The sequence below is a fragment of the Dermochelys coriacea genome, chromosome 25 (genome assembly GCF_009764565.3).
Source record: "Dermochelys coriacea isolate rDerCor1 chromosome 25, rDerCor1.pri.v4, whole genome shotgun sequence".
NCBI lineage: Eukaryota > Metazoa > Chordata > Testudines > Dermochelyidae > Dermochelys > Dermochelys coriacea.
Genome location: NC_050092.1, coordinates 7,818,969 through 7,838,881, shown reverse-complemented (window position 1 = coordinate 7,838,881; position 19,913 = coordinate 7,818,969). Strand labels below are relative to the sequence as shown.

The following is a 19,913-nucleotide window of genomic DNA, read 5'->3' as shown; positions in this document are numbered from 1 at the left end:
CGTCCCCCTCCCTGCGCGCCCCCGCAGGCGCGGCGCCGGCGGAGCTGCCTTGCCCGGGGCCGCGCCCGGCCGCCGGGAGCGCGCCCTCGCGAGACTGCCGCGGCCGGCGGGCCCGCCCGCCCCTCCCCCCTGGCTCGCCCCGGTGCGGCCCCGCCCGCGATGCAGCCCGGCCCCGCGCGCTGACTCCCTCCGGCCTCCGCTGCCCCCTCCCCGGCCAGGCCGCCAAGCCCCGGCCTCGCGTAGCGCGGCGCGCCGAGCCCCGCGGGGGGTAGGGCGGCCCCGGGCCGGGCCATGCGGCGGGGCCCCCGCTAGGCTCCGCGGGACAGGAGGGCGGCCCCGGCCCGGCCATGCCGGCCAAGAGGAAGCCGGTGCTGCCGGCCCTGACGATCACCCCGACCATCGCCGAGGGCCCGAGCCCGGACGGCTCCTCCGAGTGAGTGGGGGGGGGACCGGGCCGGGGAGCGAAGGGGGTTTGGGGGGGCCGGGCTTGGGGGGGCGAAGGGGGGGAACCGGGCCGGGGGGGCCGGGCTTGGGGAGGTGAAGGGGGGCCCGGGGGGGAACCGGGCCGGGGGGGGAAACGGGCCGGGGGGGCCGGGCTTGGGGAGGTGAAGGGGGGCCCGGGGGGGAACCGGGCCGGGGGGGGGCGAAGGGGGTTTGAGGGGGTGAAGGGGGGCCCGGGGGGGAACCGGGCCGGGGGGGCGAAGGGGGTTTGAGGGGGTGAAGGGGGGCCGGGGGGGGAACCGGGCCGGGGGGGGCGAAGGGGGTTTGAGGGGGTGAAGGGGGGCCGGGGGGGGAAACGGGCCGGGGGGGGCGAAGGGGGGCCCGGGGGGGAACCGGGCCGGTGGGGCGAAGGGGGTTTGAGGGGGTGAAGGGGGGCCCGGGGGGGAACCGGGCCGGGGGGGCGGAGAGGGTTTGGGGGGGTGAAGGGAGGCCGGGCTTGGTGCTTCAGGCACGCAGAGGGTGAAGGGGGGGGACCCTGGCCGGGGGGGTGAAGGGGGTTCGGGCAGGGGGCCTGAGCTGGGGGGTGAGGTCAGAGTGGGGAGCTGGGGAGGGGGAGGCTGGGAACTGCAAGTGGGGCTCTGTGGGGCGGGGGCTGAGAGCATGGGGGAGTGGGGGCAGGAGCTCAAGTGGAAATGGGGCCATGAGAGGGGTCGCCCCCAGGGGGCCAAGGGAAGGGCAGGGAGGCGGCCGGGGTTAGGGCGGGAGGCCCCAGGGGCCGAGGCAAAGGCACCTAGCTGGGCCTCTCGCCCTGGTTGGGGACGTGGGACTGGGGTGAGACAGGTGATGCTGGGGGTACAGGGGATGTTGGGACAGTTATGCTTGGGGGGTGTTGTAGATTGGGTGGGTGGACCGGAGAGATGATGGGGGCTGTATAGTTTGTGAGGGGTTTCAGGGGAATACCTGTAAAGACTCACCTGTCCTAAGTGCTCAGAGCTCTGCCCAATTCTTCACCATAAACATTCACCTGGAAACAAAGGTGGGAGGATGGGGTGCTATTGCCCGGGAAGAGGGGGTGGGCTCTATGTGTGAAGTTTGGCAGGGTGATTGTAAAAAGCACCCTCTGAAGGAAAAAAAAAAAAAAAAAGATGACTTTTTGGGGTGATGGTTAAAATTCTGGATTGAAGGGCTGGGATGGATTTCGAAGGGGAAATAGCTCCACACTGTTGGGCCTACCACACTGACAGTCCAGTCTTCTGATGACCAAAGATATCCCAACAGGAGCTCCAAAAGGCAGGTGGCGTCTGAGCATAAATACCCCATTGTGCTTGGATAATAGATAGGCATCGAGTTTGGGCAGGATGGTGAGGGGTGTAGTGTTTTAATCTGGGGGATTTGCATGACTTCATGGAAAGTCCCTCTCATGTTACTTAGTGGACTGCCTAGCTGTATCCCTGGATTCAGAAAGGGGAGCGGCTGCTGGCACAGCTTGCTCCTCTCCAGGCAGTGAGCAGCACTGCTGCTAAAGCACCTTTAAGGTTTTAATGATTCCCGCTGGTTTCATGGTTTTGCTTAAATGGCTGATTGTAAAAAGCTGCATCTCTGTAAGGGATCTGGGCTTCTGGGAAGAAGTTGCATCATTTATCTCCAATGTGGAAATTCTTATATTCCTATCAGTAATATTCCAGGGTTTGTGCCTTTGTAATAAGGAGTCATGTGTTTATCTTAATGCCATATCAAGATATGAATCTGAATATACATAGCTTTGGAGAAGGTTTTCCTCTTAGCTCTCTTCTCCCTACCGGCAGTGCTGAAGGGGTCCAACATAAACTATATATGGGACTTGCATTACGCTGGGCCTTCTGGCTCTTTGTGTAGCTAGCAAACAGCCACAGTTCTAGTTTTGCCATCTCCTCTGAAGGAAGGGACGTCAAATTCTCTGTCTTTAGCAGAGCTCTAACCGGCTCTAACAGTTTGTCCTGCTCCTCCCTTTTTTTCTCTTCAGGGCAAACCTGGTAGATCTGCAGAAGAAGCTGGAGGAATTGGAATTGGATGAGCAGCAGAAGAAGAGGCTGGAGGCTTTCCTCACCCAGAAAGCCAAGGTTGGGGAGCTGAAGGATGACGACTTTGAGAGGATCTCCGAGTTGGGAGCTGGCAACGGTGGGGTGGTCACCAAAGTGCAGCACAAACCCTCAGGACTCATTATGGCACGAAAGGTAAAAGGAGTGGCACGTGAATTGTCCTTCTTGTGCTCGTGTTGGCCTATCGTGGCACCCAGGAGAGAGGTTGTAACAGCAGATCACCCTCTTAGAAAAGCAGGACTTTGCCTACTCTTAACCTTCTGCTTCCTTAAATGAATTCTGTACTGGTAAAGGGTGCCTGATTATGAGCCCTGGAGACCAAGTCTCCTCCTTAGAACAGGTATTGTCCAGGCAGCAGCACTGTTCTTTTCTCTGTGCTTCAACCCTGAGCTGGAGCATCCCCCTTTGGGGTGAGATGAGAGTTTAGTCTCCTTGTCCTTTCTGCTGAAACTACCAGCAACGGTGACTCTTGTGATGTGAACACTAGCAAATGGAGTGAAGTTCCTCAAACTCGTTATGCATGAGCCACCAGTCATCAGCTGATACTGACTTTTTGCCACTGTTGACCTGAGCTGGATTTGACACAGTGGCACAAAGATGAGTTTTGTCCATTATTAATCCTCTGAGCAATCCAGTCTTCTGTCCCCTTCTTCAGTATTAGCCCATGGGATGTGAGTTGCACTTTGTCAAATCCTATGTACTGTTTAGAGCACGTTCATGCTTTATTTTTCCATTATAGCAGCTCTTAATCAACTCAACTAAATTGGATGAGGTTTGTGGGAAAGTTGTACAGTTTTCAGGTGCAAGATGTAGCTAACAAGGAGAAAGAAAAGGAGGACTTCCTGCACCTTAGAGACTAACAATTTATTTGAGCGTAAGCTTTCGTGAGTTACAGCTCACTTCATCGGATGCTATAGCTCATGAAAGCTTATGCTCAAATAAATGTTAGTCTCTAAGGTGCCATAAGTCCTCCTTTTCTTTTTACAGATACAGACTAACACAGCTACTACTCTGAAACCTAACAAGGAGAGACAATGTGTGGCAGAACCTGCAGAAAGAATTGCACTTTGCTAGCAGAGGATAGGTCTGTTAAAGTGGTTCCTGGACTGTGTGCCACTTGCTGTGGATTAGATCATATGCAGCAACAAAGTCCCAGAGATCTGTCTGCCTTGAGATGTCCTTTCTCAACCTCCAACTTAAGATCTTTGTTAATGCGAAAATAGTTCTGTGAGGAACCTTGTGAGTTTGTAATGAAAACTTACTATCCCAGACACACAATTTGTTCATCCACCTAATGGTGCCTAATAATGGAAATAAATAGTTTACCCGCCTGTCCAAAAAAAAAAAAAAAAGGCTAACCTTCAGTGAGAGAACAAGTAAGATTTCTGACGATTGTTCAGATCCAGTGTGACTTAACTTGAAACTCTGGTCTCTTGTCTTATAGGGATGAATTTTAAAAGCAACAGGTAAAATTCATGGGTCTGATGAGCAAATATGTCCCACTGACTGGCTTCCCCTGGAAAGCAGTATCGGTATAGCATTCCACAGTAGAATCTAGCTTGGGAATACTGGAGCTGGAAGGGTGTCAGTAGGATGCTGTGTATGTGAAAACTGATAGAAACCTGTGTTCAGAGCCTGTTTTGAGCATTGTCAAGCATAGGACTGTAAGTTGTTGGTCGAAACCTTCCCTGTCTCCCCATGCAGAATCATAGAAGTCTCAGGAGACTCTAAAGCTTGTAATGGTGATTGCTATTGTTTGAGAATGACTTGATTTTTCTAGCAGCTACAGCTTCCCTTCCTGTGAGGTGTTGCTTGCACATTGATAAACTGGTCCTACATGGAGTCCAAGGAATAATTCATCTGCTCCATCACTTTCAAACAACTCCCTCTGGTGACCATGTTTTAGTTCTTCCCTGGTTTCTTTGGTATTCAAACACCCTTTATAGTGCCTGTAGAGCTGGCTTTTCTTGAGATAAACATTTGCTATGTTGGGTGTCATCTCTGCACCCAGCTTGTTCCATTGCTTTTTTGCACTGTACCCTGTATTATCAGTACAGGGGTGACTAGTGTGCTCAGTTGCATTCTGTGTAGCATGCAGACATCAAGAGTAGTTGTCCAGCAAGCCTCACTGCTTAGATAGGGTGAACAGCTCTCACCAGTGCAGGACAAAGTGGGGCTCTTTCAACCCCCTCTTTTGTTTCTCCCTTCCCTTACTTCCTGGCTACAGCTATATGTTCTTGTTGCTGTTCCTTGATTCTGTTGTTCGATTTTTCTCTTTGTAGCTGATTCATTTAGAAATTAAACCCGCCATTCGTAATCAAATTATCCGAGAGCTGCAGGTCCTGCATGAGTGTAACTCTCCGTACATTGTGGGTTTCTATGGAGCTTTCTACAGCGATGGGGAGATCAGCATCTGCATGGAGCACATGGTGAGCCTAAACTCTCTCCTTTTAAGCTGCTGCTGCTCTCCGATGCTGTATACTGGGCAGATCCCTCTGGGTTGTAGATGCAGAGGAGTAAGTGATGCTAGAGTTTTTTCTGACAGCAAAAGGCTTGTTGCTCAGGGCATGGGTGGTGGAGCTGGGACATAAGACTCTGTCTAGGAGCTGTACAGCCTTACTTGAGCAGCTAAAATACAGAGAAATTGACTTTCTGGAAAGCGGAAGTGGTGGTTTTGGGGTCCAGCCAAGAGGAAATGTTGCAAACCCTCCACTGAACAGAATTCACTGAACTGGAGTGTGCGTCTTCCGCTGTATCTGGCGGAGAAGGCGTGTTGTATCTCCTCCACACTGGTGCAGTCAGTGCTGCCTTTGCACGGACAGTAGTGTGTAGAAGAAACAGTGCGGAAAGCCTGTGACATTAATATGTTAGAAGATGAAATTAAAATGGCATTTCGTATGATAGCAAAGTTTAAGCATGAAGTGCTTAGCAAGAGATGGGCATAGTCCTCTGAACACCCACCTGTGGTGATTACCAGCGAGATCTTCCTTAGTCTGTGGACAGTCTGATCTAGTGTTACTGACTAGTGAACCCAAATGTGTTATGCTGTTTACACTGCTCAGTCCTCATAGGTATGTAAATTGTAGAACCTAGAGCTGGAAAACACTTTTCAGGCCATTTATTTTATTTTCCAGCCAGTGCTCAGGTAACTTCTCTGCTCTGAATTTAGGATGGAGGCTCTCTAGATCAAGTGTTGAAGGAAGCCAAAAGGATTCCTGAGGAGATCTTGGGGAAAGTCAGCATAGCGGTGAGTATCCCTCTCCCAGAGCTCACTCAAAACCCAAAGGGAAGAGGCGAGGCTTCAGGCTTTCAGAACTAGGGTGACCAGATGCCCCGATTTTATAGGGACAGTTCCAGTATTTGGGGCTTTGTCTTATACAGGCGCCTATTACCTGCCACCCCCATCTCGATTTTTCACACTTGCTATCTGGTCTTCCTATTCAGAGCTTACTGTCTCTCAGGGTGTACTGGGTACAAATACCATCTGAGTCTTGACCCTTTGTCGGTCTGGTTCCCAACCCTTCCTGAAATCTATTCTGTACCCAGGGAGTCTCTTATTTCCTTGGAGCTGGAGCACAATTTCCTGTTGGTAGATACGCCTACTAATTCAAGTTGCAAACCCAGGTTTTCCCTCCACCCTATGTATCGTTATTGTATCATCAACTTGGAGTCAAAAGAATAACCGTATGAGCTGGGAAGTTAGTATATTTCAGACCATTTATTGCAGCCCCAGCTGGTAGGGTAGGAACGGTGGTATAGGAGCCTCATGGAAAGTTTCCATTGAGCCAATGAACCAGTGATTTCATATCTAACACTGTGGGATTTTCAATTGTCTGAAAGTTTTATTTCCTTAAGCAGAGTGGATCTAAAGAGCAAGCAACATTTGCTTGGCTGTGTGTCGGTTACTCCCTAAAGCTGAAACCCTTAGTTGCTACAGGGAGGCTTTACTGGTGATGTTGCAGTATTATAGCATCTTAAGTCTGTGCAAGATATCTCTCTCCAAAGAGAAAGACTTTTCCTTCCCAGCTTTTAGCTCTTTCTCTCCTTCGGTTTCCTTCTAGGTTCTGCGAGGTTTGGCCTATCTAAGAGAGAAGCATCAGATCATGCACAGAGGTGAGAGGGGAGAATCTAAAAATAGCTTCTCATGACAACCAGAGACCTGGATTGTTCTTACCTAGCATTGCGCATACATTTTTTTATCTCTCTCTCTCTCTCTCCTATTCTCAGATGTGAAACCTTCTAACATCCTGGTCAATTCCCGGGGAGAGATAAAGCTATGTGACTTTGGGGTTAGCGGTCAGCTCATTGATTCCATGGCAAACTCCTTTGTGGGGACTCGATCCTACATGTCTGTAAGCCCCTTTATTCTTATGTAAACCTTTGGATGTATTCTGCCAGGGAGAGGGATTTTACCACTCTCCTGAACCAGACAGAGAGTTAGTATAGTGTCCAGGGTCACTCACAACTCAGGCATTCTTAGCCTTGCCTGTAGTATCCTGCTATTACACCCTTCTGTGCTGAAACTAGCCCACCAGAGAAGTAGTTGTAATATATGGACAAATCACTGAGGGCTAGATCAAGACCTCACTTCACTTCTGTCTCTAGCTTGATTTATTTTTTAGATGTACAAAGAATACCTACGTGGACTTACATAAATCTGCTTCTTTTAAAGGGATGCCATCAACCTTAAAATGAGTCAGTTTCAAAAAAGTTAAGTAGTTTAAAGTCCTGCATGTGCTCCTGAGTTCCCCTGCCAATATTTGCAGCTTCTAAAAAACGCTCCCCCTACCCCCACGCTCTTGTTCCTATGTGGAAAAAACCAAGTCACCTAAGGGATTTTGGCTTATTCAGGTGAAAACTCTGAAAAGGATTCCATACAACACTTCATTCTCCATTGCCCTGTGCCTTGTGCGGTCATTCACACCAGCTGCAAAGTGAAAACCAGAGTGGTAGCATGTTCCATTCGCTTCACACTGGTGCAAATATTCCACACTGTGCAGGGCAATGGGGAATTGGGTCCAAAGTGGTGTTGAGTGCCCCATGTGAACTAGAAAAAGAAGTGACAGTCACCTCAGGTGTTACTTGTAGCAGTAGGCAGAAGAATTTCAGACAGAGTTGAGATGTTTAAGTTGAAGTTCCTTTAATCATTAGATGCTGTTGGGCTTTCTCTTTCTATCCACACAGTCTGGCGGCAATCTAACTTACCTATCTGCAATGGAATTCTTGCATATTGACTCTTGTATGTCTCTGAAAACTCGCACAACTCCCATTCTAGCCAGCGTCCTTTGCTTTCTTCAGCAGGAGACTTACTGACCAGTATAATTACAAAACTCTAAATCTGTGCTGGCACTCGCTCCTTAGCTCGTTCGTCTCAGTGGGGTGGCATATAGTGTGCATCTCCCCAGCCTGACGGCTAGGAACAAAGACGTGGGTTCTTAGAGGTGCTGTCAGCCTGTACTTGTGTCACTGTTCCTCTTCAAATGCAGTTATGGTTAAGACAGAGACTAGAAGGAAAAAAAAAAGTCCCCTTCTTTCTCAGTCCATTGGCTCTCTGTGATTTTGAGTCATCTCTCTGCTGGCAGCTGTGACTCCTATTCGTTCTGCAGGGATGTAAGGAACAGAAAACCCAGCTAGGTTTTCAGATTCTATTTAGGAGTTTGTAGTATGGGGCAGATAAGAAAATCATCTTTTTTTTTTTTTTTTACTTGTATACTGAGTAAACTAGATCTGAATACACTGAAAAAATAACTCTGTGGTGTCAGTCACTCTTCTGGCCATAGCAGAACTTAAAGAAGAGCTGCATTAGAGTAGCATTTAAATATATAAAACCTGCACTACACATTCTGTGGACATGACCTTTCTAGGTAGAAGAAATTCCTTCCACCCCCCATATTTCCTCTGAGCATATTAATGTTTCCTGCTGGTGTCAAGAGTTGTAGGCTCTCAGAGGATTCTAGTTTATAAAGAAGACTGAGTGAATTTTCAAACAGCTTGTCCCTGCAGCAATTCGTCCTTGAAACAGAAAAAAAGCAGTTTGCAAGAACCACTTTAGCCTGAAGGTGTGGGGGGCGGGGAAGGAGAAAGATAGTCGGTCTATTTCATTTAAATGTATAATTAGTGGGGAGTGTTTTGTATGCTTCCGTGTGTGGCAGAGTTTCTCTGCAGTAATATGCCATAGCCACAAATTACTTCTAGTCAATGGAGTCGTTTCCATGTAGTGACCTCTTTTGTTGTGAAGTACAATTTTACTGAGGCACATCTGTGACTTTTCATTACAGCCTGAGCGGTTGCAGGGCACTCATTATTCAGTTCAATCTGACATCTGGAGCATGGGTCTCTCCCTGGTGGAGCTGTCTATCGGAAGGTACCCAATCCCCCCACCAGACTCCAAGGAACTGGAAGCGATATTTGGCCGTCCCATGGTCGATGGGGCAGAGGGAGAACCTCACAGCATCTCACCGCGGCCCAGACCCCCAGGCCGCCCTGTCAGTGGTAGGGGCTGAAATTGACATCTGACTGCTGGGGTGGTTTATGGGGCTGGGTTAGAAATATGAAACAATCCAGGACCATTAATTCGTTTTCATCATTTCTCTGCGTTTGGACATGGAATTGAAGCGAGGCAAATACATAAGGGTTCTAATGGGAACTTGTTCTGCAGGAGACTGGCCTATACCTAAACACTGGAAACAGAACCCACCACTGATGCCTGCTTCTCTGGTTTTTTACAAAATACGTGTGTAAAATCAGTCTCCCATAAAGGCAGCATACACATGAAGGCCAAGATGTTCCAAAGTGACTAGTGATTTGGGGTGCTCAACTTGAGACACTTGAGACAACTTGAGAAAGGAGCCTGATTTTCAGAGGTCCGGTGTTCAGCTCTTGGAAAATCAGGTCCCTTTAAGAAGTGTCAAGCTGGACCCTCAAAATCATTGGAAAATCTTGGTCTAACTGTGCAGAACTTGAGTTGGAAATTTGTATCTCTAGCAATGTGATATTGCTTTGCTGACGAACTTCATTGGTGAGATGTGACAGCCCTAGAGGCAAGTGCGTTTACCCACAGGTCAGGTCCAGCATTTGTATCGGCAGAGCAAGCTTCCTGCTAGCGTTCCTGAATCCTGGCCTTGGGGTAAGGGCAAGTTGTTTCAGCAGCCGATTTGCTCCTTGGTCACTGATTAGATTGATCCCAAAGGGGCCAAATATGTGCCAGTTGTGGTGTATTTGAGATTTGAACAGATCAGGGAGCTGGACTGAGGCCACCAAATTTATCTCACATAGGCATCTGAACAGCCATTAGATGGTAATTATTGAGTGGCTGGATTTGAACTGCTGATTTAAAGGCCAAAGGCTTCTTGGTCTGCTTCAAGCCCTCCAAGCAATATGATCTTGTGCTTCCCAAATGCTCCGAGCTATTAAATGGATCAGTGATTTGGTAGCAGAGGTTGAAACCATAAAGCTCAAAACGTGCTTTTAAAAAAATCCATCCCCATTGTCTTGCTTTTGCTTCCATCAGAGTAAACTCTACTGTGCAGGTTCAGTTACCTTCGTCCATGTGCAGTTTCTTACTCTGCCTTTGTCCTCTTAACTACACAGGCCATGGAATGGATAGTCGGCCTGCGATGGCTATCTTCGAACTGCTGGACTATATTGTTAATGAGGTTGGTATTTGAAATCACCTTTCATCTCCTTTCCCTCTGTTTGTTGGAGTCTTTTGGAGTCTCTTGACTCAAAATAGATTGAAAATTCTCATTTACTAATCAGTTAAAGGGGTAACAAGAACTGAAAGCTTCACTAAAATCTCCTTCTCTCCTACTCGCTCTATTTGTACTGTATCCTGTCGTGTCTCTCCCATTTGCTCTTCCTGTCTCTTGGTATTAAAGTCTACCACACTAAAGTGCCTCTAGATCTGGAATAAGACCCTGCAGACAAGGGCTTATAATATCTTTGAGGAAACTGTGAGAAGAGTAGAAAGAGGAGCCCTGAGAGGTAATGAACTATTTGTTCAGTAATCGGCCATTTAGAACAAACTCCTCCATAGACCTGTGAAGGATAAATAATCCCTCTGCTAGGAGCCAGATCACCCCAGTGTTCTCAGCATGGGCCGAACGCTTTGTCTCTTTGAAAAACCTTAAGGTAAATTACAGTCTGATGTCTTAAGGTAAGCGTGTCTCAGTAAGGAGGCAGGACTAGTCTGTGGGAGGAGCAGCTTCCTCTGCAAGGTGACATGAGTTGTTACCTAACCGCAGTTGTACCTGTTGAATTAGTTCTATCTGCTGTAGGGTTTCAGGTATGTGGGATTTGCTGTGTCTATCAGAACACTGATCTGGGATGTTGAACTCCAACCTTTTGGCAGCAGCTAATACCTAATGCTTCAAAAGTAGGCAGCTCTGGCGTCCCCTGTGCACCTAGCCAAATGGGCAGGGCAGGGCTAAGGTGGGGGGCAAGGTTTTCCTTCGGAGGCCTCGAATGGTATAGCTGGCAGAAGATATGCACTGTTGGGAGGCTAGTGGCTGTAAAGGGAAGCAACAGTTGCTCGGTTCTGAGGTTTAAAGGGAAATGCGTATGAGCAGTCAGGTCTTCAGGCTGCAGCTTTTCAGTGACTGTGCTTCTTCCTGATCCATTGATGCAGAAAACCCTTTTGTTTCTTTTCCCAGCCTCCTCCTAAGCTGCCAAATGGAGTTTTCACACAAGACTTCCAGGAGTTTGTAAATAAATGGTAAGGATCTCCTTCTACAACTGAACATCGAGACTGTTCACGGGGCTGGTTCAGCAGCCGTAGAGATTGAAACTTTCCATCCCATAACAAGGCTGGCAGTAGCAGCACGATTTCCCATGTGCCCCAGCCAATGTGCCTCCACTCTGACCTGGAGGGACCATCCTCCGTCAGTCCTTGTGAGCCATTCAATCTGTGAGCCCTGTGGGTGCTTGTTTTACTAAGACATGAACTAAGACCACAAGCTCATTTCATATAGGCTACAAAAATGGCTGTTGGGTAATGGCTTGGAGTTGCTACCTGTGTGGGTTGGCCACTTGAGTCATCCAGTCCCCCAGTCTGTCTTTGTATTTAATATAAGACTTTTGGTGGATGCCTAGATAAACTCTACAGCCGATGCTGGTTTATTGACAGCCTTCTCCACGATGTGGTATTCTTCCAAACACCCAGAGGAAGCTTGCCTAGAATGTTTCTAGGAGCATGTAATCGTCTCTCTCAATCTCTTGCCTTCTCCTCACTTAGAAGGGATTATTTTTCTTCAGTTGGACTTGCCTTGTTTGGGGCTTCATGCTCTGGTGACGCCGGCAGCTCAGCTGCCTTTGGTTAAGACTCATATTTAAAAGATCTTGTAATTAATGTAGACTGTGTACTTGGGAAGGCGGGGTTGGTTGTATGTAGATGATACAGTGCTAATTTTCAACATCAAGGGATGCTGTCAGCCCCCATATTAGATATGCCTAATGAGGCAACATCATGAGTAGTGGGCCTGAACTGAGAACTGCCAGCTTTGCTTTGGTTCGTGGATGCGCTTCAGTCTCAGATACGGGTTGATCTTTTGCAGCTTTCTAAGCCTACATTTTCCCACCATGACTAATGACTTTGAGATCCTCAATTTTTGGGTGCCCAGCTTGAAACTCCTTGAAGAAGCCTGATTTTCAGAAATGTAGAACAGCAGCTCCATCTCAAAATAAGGTGTCTTTCTGGTGTTTCAAGTTCGGCTCCTAAAATGGCTGGTCGCTGTTGGAAACTTACGCTGTCGTCTTTATTTTCAAATGAGGGTGGGAGTGGTTTCGCAGCAACTTCTGCTAAACTGTTTGAGTAAAGTTTCCAACAGGACCTGGACCTTTAGAACCAGGTTTCCCTGAAGTTTTTCTATGATGCTTATCTCCTAAGCCTACTGCAGGGTTTGATGATGGCATGGATAGTGTGGTGTGGCATGAGAACTTGGATAAATCTGATATAAAGGTCTGACTGTTCAAGGGAATCCTGCTTTCCAGGAATCTGCTAGGATAGGCTTGAAGGGTGTCCCTCAGCAGTGGGTGCATAAAGCCACTTTTCAAGTAGTGATAGAAGTGACCAGGTCCAGGTCTGCTGAAGGCAGCATTCTCTGGCTTCCAAATAAACAAGACACCAGGCTGGGTAGCCTGACCAGCCAAGTAAGCAGCTTTTCACAAGAGGGGTCTGACAGATCTTTCCTGCCTTTTCTTTTGTTCTCAGCTTAATTAAAAATCCAGCAGAACGGGCAGATCTGAAGATGCTGATGGTAAGTGGGGAGCTGCAAGTTGTTCTGTAGTGTGGGCAGCTCAGGCTTGCATTGTTGGCGGGATTCCCCTCAGTTCCTTTACCAGAAGCAGCTGCTGTTGCATTTGGTTTCCTCCTCTTGAGACACTGGAAGCTCCAAAGCGACATTAAGGATGAACTGAGTGGGAGGTGAGGGAAAAGCTACAGGGAAATACCAGTCAGATTGATGGCATTTACAGTCTTCCAGAGCCGGGCCCAATACATGTAGGTCCTGCAGCCCATCCTGCTAGCCAAGCCCAGTGCAGGCACCAAGCCTTCCTAACGTGATTCCTCAGAGAAGTCTTTGGGAAGGAAAACAGGAGTAGAGAAATCTCCATGTCTTCCCAGGCGGTTTGGGAGATCAATTTTCCCTGTTAAGCTCCAGATCCTCTCCCCCAGCTGCGCACTGGTTTCCTCAGCTGCTGTGGACTGGGATGAGGAGACTGTGCCCCCCTCCTCCCCAATACCTCTTGGAGCTGCTGCTCTGGGCTGCCTCCCACCTCCTCCGGGTGCAATGGCTGACTGTTCTGTGGAGTGGCAGATCTTTTATTTGCCATCTCCCAGCGCAACATCCATAATAATATCCCATGCTAATTATTATTTTGGTGTTCATTATTAGATAGCAGTATGGCTGTCACTCCCTCCCCTATTGATAAACTATCTGAAAACCAAAAAACCCAGCCCTACACTTGGAAAATAACAGCTAGTTGGACATCTATCTAAAAAGCTGGTTTTGTTGGCTGGAGAACAGAACAAGCCGGTCCTCCAGCTCCATCAGAACAGTGCTGGCAGTACAGCATGACTCCAGCAAGAAGCTGTCGCTGCAGCACAAGCATCTGTCAGACCAGACCGTTAGCAACATGAGTCATTGGGTGATATCGACCCCGTCATTGGGTTAGAACTGCTCTGGGGAGATGGATCTCCTGGCTTTACCTAGTACAGCAGCAGAGACCATTATGCTGTGGCAACCCTTTGTCCTCCCATTCATGTCCTGTAAAGCATTGCCTGGGAAGCCCTGGTTACACCAGCGCTGGCTATCACATGGGAGCTTGCTGAAGCTAGCCAAGTGCAGCTGCCCTCTCAGATTACATAATTGCTCCAGAATCCTGCCACTGGGTGCCGCCGTCCCTTGTCTGGTCTCAATAATCCTCCTACACTGACTTCGGGAAGCAAGGCTGCCCACCTCTTAGGGGGGCAGGGCTGCCCTATAAATTGACATCAGCGCAGCTGCACCACTTTAATGCGTCAGGAGAAGACGCTCTAAGGGGAGGTCTACACTACGGGGCTAAGTCGACCTAAGTTATGCAACTCCAGCTACGTGGCTTAGGTCGACTTTTGCGGTGTCTACACCATGCTGGGGTGACGAGAGAAACTCTCCCATTGACTTACCTTGTGCTTCTTGTTCCGATGGAGTACTGGAGTCGACGGGAGAGCGATCGGCAGTTGATTTAGTGGGTCTTCACTAGACCTGCTAAATCGACGCTGGGTGCACTGATTGCCGCACAGAGTGGAGACAAGACCTAAGTCAACAGGAGAGAGCTCTCCCATCGGATTAATAACTCCCCCTCTAAGAGGCAGTAGCTATGTCAGTGGGAGAAACTCTCCCAATGACATAGCGCTGTCTACATGGGGGGGTTACGGTTGGTATAACTGTGTCGCTCAGGGGTGTGGATTTTTTCACACCCCTGAGCAATGTCGTTATACTGAAGTATGTAGTGTAGACCGAGCCTTAGTTGGAAAGTCAAAGAGCGAGGACTTTGTGGTAGGGAAGTATGGAGTGTCTTGTGAGCTGTGATAGACAAAAGGGATGCCTGTGCTTTACTCTCTCTTTTCCCCTTTCAGAATCACGCCTTTATCAAACGTTCTGAAGTGGAAGAGGTGGATTTTGCAGGCTGGCTATGTAAAACGCTGCGGTTAAACCAGCCCAGCACCCCTACGCGCACCGCCATGTGACGGCAAAGCCAGCTGCCTTGTGTCCATACATCTGCCTGTCTGTCACCGTTTCCAGCCCTTCAGTAGAAGACAGAACCACCCTCCTTCCTCCCCCATCCCCTTCCCACCCTGCTCCTAAACGGCAAAGCACCATCATTTTGGGAAATATCCATCATCCAACAAACGAGCAGAAATGGGCTTGCTTTCTTTTTGTTTTTTTCTTGCCTGCATTCAAGTGCGGCTCAGTCTTTGAAGTTTCTGACATTTGGGAAATGTGCTGCTGCTTATGTTGTCTCTTTTGAAACCTGTTCACTTGGGTTAAAAAATATGGGGGGGGGGTGTGCAGGAGCCAGGAAGATCACGTGCTTCGTACATTTAACTTTTGGTGTGGGCTTGAAAATGGCTAGTGTCGAAAGCTCTAGCATTGGACACAGAGAAATCTATCCATGCAGAATGGGTGGGGTGAGGAGAGGCACAGTTGCCAGATGGTACAGCTGTTGCATGTGGTTGGCAGAGAGCAAGAAGGGGAAGTGAAGGTGTTGAGACTAGTAGATTCCTTGAGCTTGCTTGGGGAAATTAGCAGGGACACTGCAAGAACAAAGAGATGGTTCGTGGGTAATATTTTTAGCCTAGCTGGGGAAAGAGGAGCAGCATTAAATTCTCTCCCACCTTCCTTTTGTCTGTTTGACATTTAGCTTCTTAACAGGGAAGCCTTTCTTCAGCTTCCCTTGTCCTGTTCCTCTTTGTGCCCAGTAAGGGCTCTGTCCTAACCCAAAGGACGGAGAAAGGACTGACTAGGGAATCCTGTTTTTCTTCATGTAACTTTGAGGTCCTTTTGCATTACTGTGTGTAGAGAAAGTTGATTTTTAGTAGCCCAACTTTCTTCCCTGCTGATCTTCTTCCATGGGTAGCGGGGAAAAGCTTCTGCTTTTAAAACATGAGATTTTCAAGTATGTTCCAGACATGCACTCTGTGTTCGGTGATCATCTCGGGCTACTAAATTGCCACATTGGGCGGTTAGCCTGCTAAAAAAGGGAATGAGTCTGAGCCAGTTCATAACAGACTGCAGGGCAATACTGGCTACTCTTCCAGTCAATGTGACAATCAGGGCAAGAAGTTTTTTGAGGTAAGCTTGGGCCTACCAGAATGGTGTTGGGGGAGACAGCACCCACAGCGACTGTAGCAACATTGTTGCCCAACTGCCCTTCCGCGCTTTGAGAGGAAGACTGCGTCTTGCACCCGACAGTTGGCGACACACAGGGAAAGCGGGCATTTCCAGCACGTTCTGTCGCCAGGGCAGAGGTGCTGTGTTGGGAATTGAATCCCTAGCTACTGGCCCAAGGAAGAAAAGTCCTGATCTTCCTTCAGATCTACTCGCTGCACTTACAAGGCCGATCTGGCAGCAGCCCAGGAGTGTTGCAAACTCCAAAGGCTCTTGGGGTGCAGGTTTTTTCTGCTGCTCCATGGTCCAGTGAGAGCCATCTCCGAGGGCTGTGGCAGATGCAAGCATTTTTAGAAACGTTCTTTGGAGAGGCAGGGAGGGGATGGGGGAGATGCCTCAAATCCTACAGGAAGCCAAACAGCAGATTTCCACCCTGAGTTCTTTACCTGTCTGAAAAGGTCTCCAAGCTGCCTGCTAGTGATCAGGATTGTTGGGCTTCGTTTTGTTTTTCCTCTAGCACTGATCTTTTTCCCCCCAGCTCCTACCAGAGGGTTTCAAACCTGTGATCTCCCCCAGAATATACCGAGTCTGGAAGTTCATTCTCTTCCCTCCCCTCCCCTGCTTGGTCTCACTGTTTTAGAGTGGCTGGTTTTTAATTTGTATAACTGTATATTCAGCTGGCAGCCTTCAGACAACCACGTAAGGCAGAAGACCAGGGCGAGGTAGCTGTGACTCCAGCCGTCTTATGACCAGCTGGCGAGATGATGTACAAGGCCACTGGGAGGAATGAAACCACACATCGGAACTAGTTTTGTAACATAACTAGCCAAAAGCAATGAAGTCTCTGGGGGAGACTTTCCTGAGGACCATTAGGTGCCTAATTCCTATTGGCGTTAATGGGAGCTGGGTGTCTTAAACAGTCCTCTTTGCCTGGGCAAAATCTCCCCCTGTGCCAGTTTGATGGCACATGCTCCTTGGGTAGGGGAAAGACCTCTCAAGGCCACCCAGACGTGGTGCACGTCTCTTCGCTCTTCTGATAGGTAAAGATGCCATTGCACGGTGGCTGAACTGTTACACAGAGCTGCCTGCACCATTGCAGCCCCTTTCCGTCCCCCCTCCATCTTCAGCTCCAGTAGTTAGGAGTCCTGTCCAGTTTTACCCTCTTCCATTGGGGAAGCGCTGCTACTTCGAGTTATGACTGTTTTTCCCATTGCTCGGCATTCCCTGCTGAAGGCCAGTACAAATCCCTGCGTGGCAGAGTTCCCTAATTGTGATAGGTGGAGTGGTCATTCCAAATGTGCTTCATCTAATGACAATCCTGCTGACAACCTCTGAACCACGAAGATCTGCATACTGCTCCCTAGAAGGGGGACACAGTCGTACGCTGTCTTTTCTGCTGCCGAGCTGGGAGTAGAGTCTTGCCTTGGGCAAGCAGATCTTGCTTTCTAACTTTCCACGTGAGCTGCCTGGTTCTCAGAAACGTTTTCCTGTAGGCTGTCTGGGCAGGGAGACCCGGATGGCTAAGAGAAAGTGACTAACTGAGGTAGCTGTTTGCTCCTGCCCTTTGATTAGTGTGTGAGCTGATCCAGACACGAAGTCTGAGGGAAGCCTCTTGTGGGACTGTACTAGGCCTTGCTTGTTTTTGTGTGAGCACGTATGGAATTCGCCAAGCATATTTATCTCCTCTTTCTTAGGGTGGATCCGGTTCTTCATTTCCTTGAGGGAAAGGAAATAAGAGGTTAAACGATAGTTAACTGGAAGGGCCTGCTCACCTTTGGTGGAATCTTGCTTCTCTCAAGCTACCTCTCTAGGGAATGATAGGTACGTACCTTGCCGGTACGGGAGCAAGGAAGGGCCTTGTTTTGCTGTAATAGTTGAGTCTCATGAGATGGGAAGATGACCTGCATGGATCACATGGACAGGGTCTGTTCAAAGAGCCTTTTATGTTTTTGTTTTTTTTAAATATACCCTTTCTTTTCCTGCCTGATGTAAAAATACAAGCCATAGGAATGACTCATTCCCTTGCCCTCTTGGGTTTCGGGGAGGGGTCTCTGTGATGTGCGAGTTCCATTTGGCTAGAGTCTAGAAATCTCGTCTTTGTCAGGTCTCCTAAGGCACGATGTCGTGGCTTAACGGGCAGAGGCTGTCTGCGTCCTCAGCCGCAGCATTCTTGTGCTGCTGGTAAAGGAACAACCTGAGCCAGCCCACAGTGGCTGCGAAGGTCAATTGTGAACTTGTAAATTCGGGGAAGGGGCGGGGGGGTGTGGTGTGATTTGTGAGGCTTGGAAAGTGTGGCCACAGCTGCTTTGTAATGGACAGTCTCTTTATTGGGTAGGCAGCAGACATATCAGTGCCCCCCTCCCTTTCCCCCAAAAAGCATACATTCTTTTCCTGTAACCACTTTCAACTGGGGAATGTATCGAATCTACCTGAAAAGGAAAGGATGTCGGGTGGAACCTGATCACTCATGAAGCACCTGCCTGTCTGTATGGTGTCGGTTTCACACCCTTGATGAAGGGCAAGGTGTCAGCCAGTGTTGAGTAAAGTCTTTCAACTAGCACATTGACAGTGTAATAATTTAATGAGGGGTGGGGGATTCCCTCCCTCCCCATAGATGCATTTCATGCTGCTGATTGTGGTTCAGATATGCTGGGTGTTTTTTAAAAGACACACACACATACACAGATATAGTGGATTGTGCTTATTTTTTCAAATAGTACCAGTGGCTCAAGCACTGATGTTATTTTTACCTTTTTGAAGGCCTTTATTTTTACCCTGGAGTTACCCTATTTGATCAGATTATCAGGAGCTCTCGTGCCTGGGTTCTGGTTAATCAGACCAATAGGACACAAATGCAGAAAAGCAGCTGAGCGCTGGACGAATGTGGATCTCTTACTCTGTTCGGGGGAACACCTGCAAAGTTTCTGATGCCCAGAAGAAGGGGAGATGGGTTTCCCTGCTGCTCCAAACCAAAGCTTATGCTGCAGGCTTCAGATTTCACTCTCTGTCCGTTTGCCACGGTGTCCCATAATATTTATAAAGCAGGAAGAAAATGGGTACAGTTTAGTAGCCCGAGGGAAGACTTGTCTGATAGCTAGCAAAGATTTGGGAGCTAGAATCTGATGCATCATCCCTGAGTGGCAGTTGTATGTTTTCCAACATCCCATTTGTTTTTTTTCCTAGAGTGCACTTATATTCCATCAAATTTGGCAACTCTGGAGGATTGAATGTATTATACAAAGTGTTTGGGTTAATTAAAAAAACAATTCTAATTGAAATGGTGAGATTGTGTGCTCTGAATGACTATGTACTGTTTTTTGGTCATGTATATGAGCCATGAGGCTCTGGGGTGGGGGGGTGTATCTTTTTTGCCTCTTATTTAAATAAAAAAATGATAGGGATTCTACGATTCAAACGCTTTGGGGTAGTTTTGTTTTGCTTTTGCGCTTGGTTTTGGAGGTGAAGGGGAAAGTCTATTGAGCATTTTGTTGGTGCAATTTTTTTTTAACTATTTTCATCCTGGAATAAATAAATAAATAAATGGCACTTTACATTAAAAGGCCTTTTCCCTCTTTAATTTCATCATAGGTGGTTTTTAAACATGAATTTTTAAACTGAAACGTGAATTTTAACCTTCATAAAAACTGATGGGGTCTAAATTAGCTATTTCCACTCAAGAAAGAGATCTTGGAGGCATCATGGATAGGTCTCTGAAAACATCTGCTCAATGAGCAGCAACAGTCAAAAACGCTAACCATTTTAGGAACCATTAGGAACGGGATAGATAATAAGACAGAAAATATCATAATGCCACAAAATAAATCCATGGTATGCCAACAGCTTGAATACTGCATGCAGCTGTGGTCGTCCCATCTCAAAGGAGATGTATTAGAATTGGGAAAAAGTACAAAGAAGGCCAACAAAAATTATACAGGGGTGAGGAACAGGTTCTAGACAGATTAAAAAAACAGGGCTTGTTGATTGGAGATAAGAGATGATAGAGGGTGGGGGATATGACTGAGGTTTATAA

At 48.1% G+C, this 19,913-nt stretch overlaps 1 protein-coding gene across 1 annotated transcript; it reads left to right on the top strand.

Moving 5' to 3' along the window:
- Nucleotides 1-146: 146 nt before the first annotated feature.
- On the top strand, nucleotides 147-19,442 carry MAP2K2 (mitogen-activated protein kinase kinase 2). Its single transcript, XM_038383957.2, has 11 exons — nucleotides 147-433; nucleotides 2,444-2,654; nucleotides 4,802-4,948; nucleotides 5,689-5,766; nucleotides 6,581-6,632; nucleotides 6,747-6,871; nucleotides 8,798-9,011; nucleotides 10,110-10,174; nucleotides 11,171-11,232; nucleotides 12,727-12,772; nucleotides 14,632-19,442. Exons 1-11 carry the CDS (start codon nucleotides 348-350, stop codon nucleotides 14,740-14,742), a joined length of 1,197 nt encoding a protein of 398 aa, XP_038239885.1. The 5' UTR covers nucleotides 147-347; the 3' UTR covers nucleotides 14,743-19,442.
- Nucleotides 19,443-19,913: the final 471 nt, after the last annotated feature.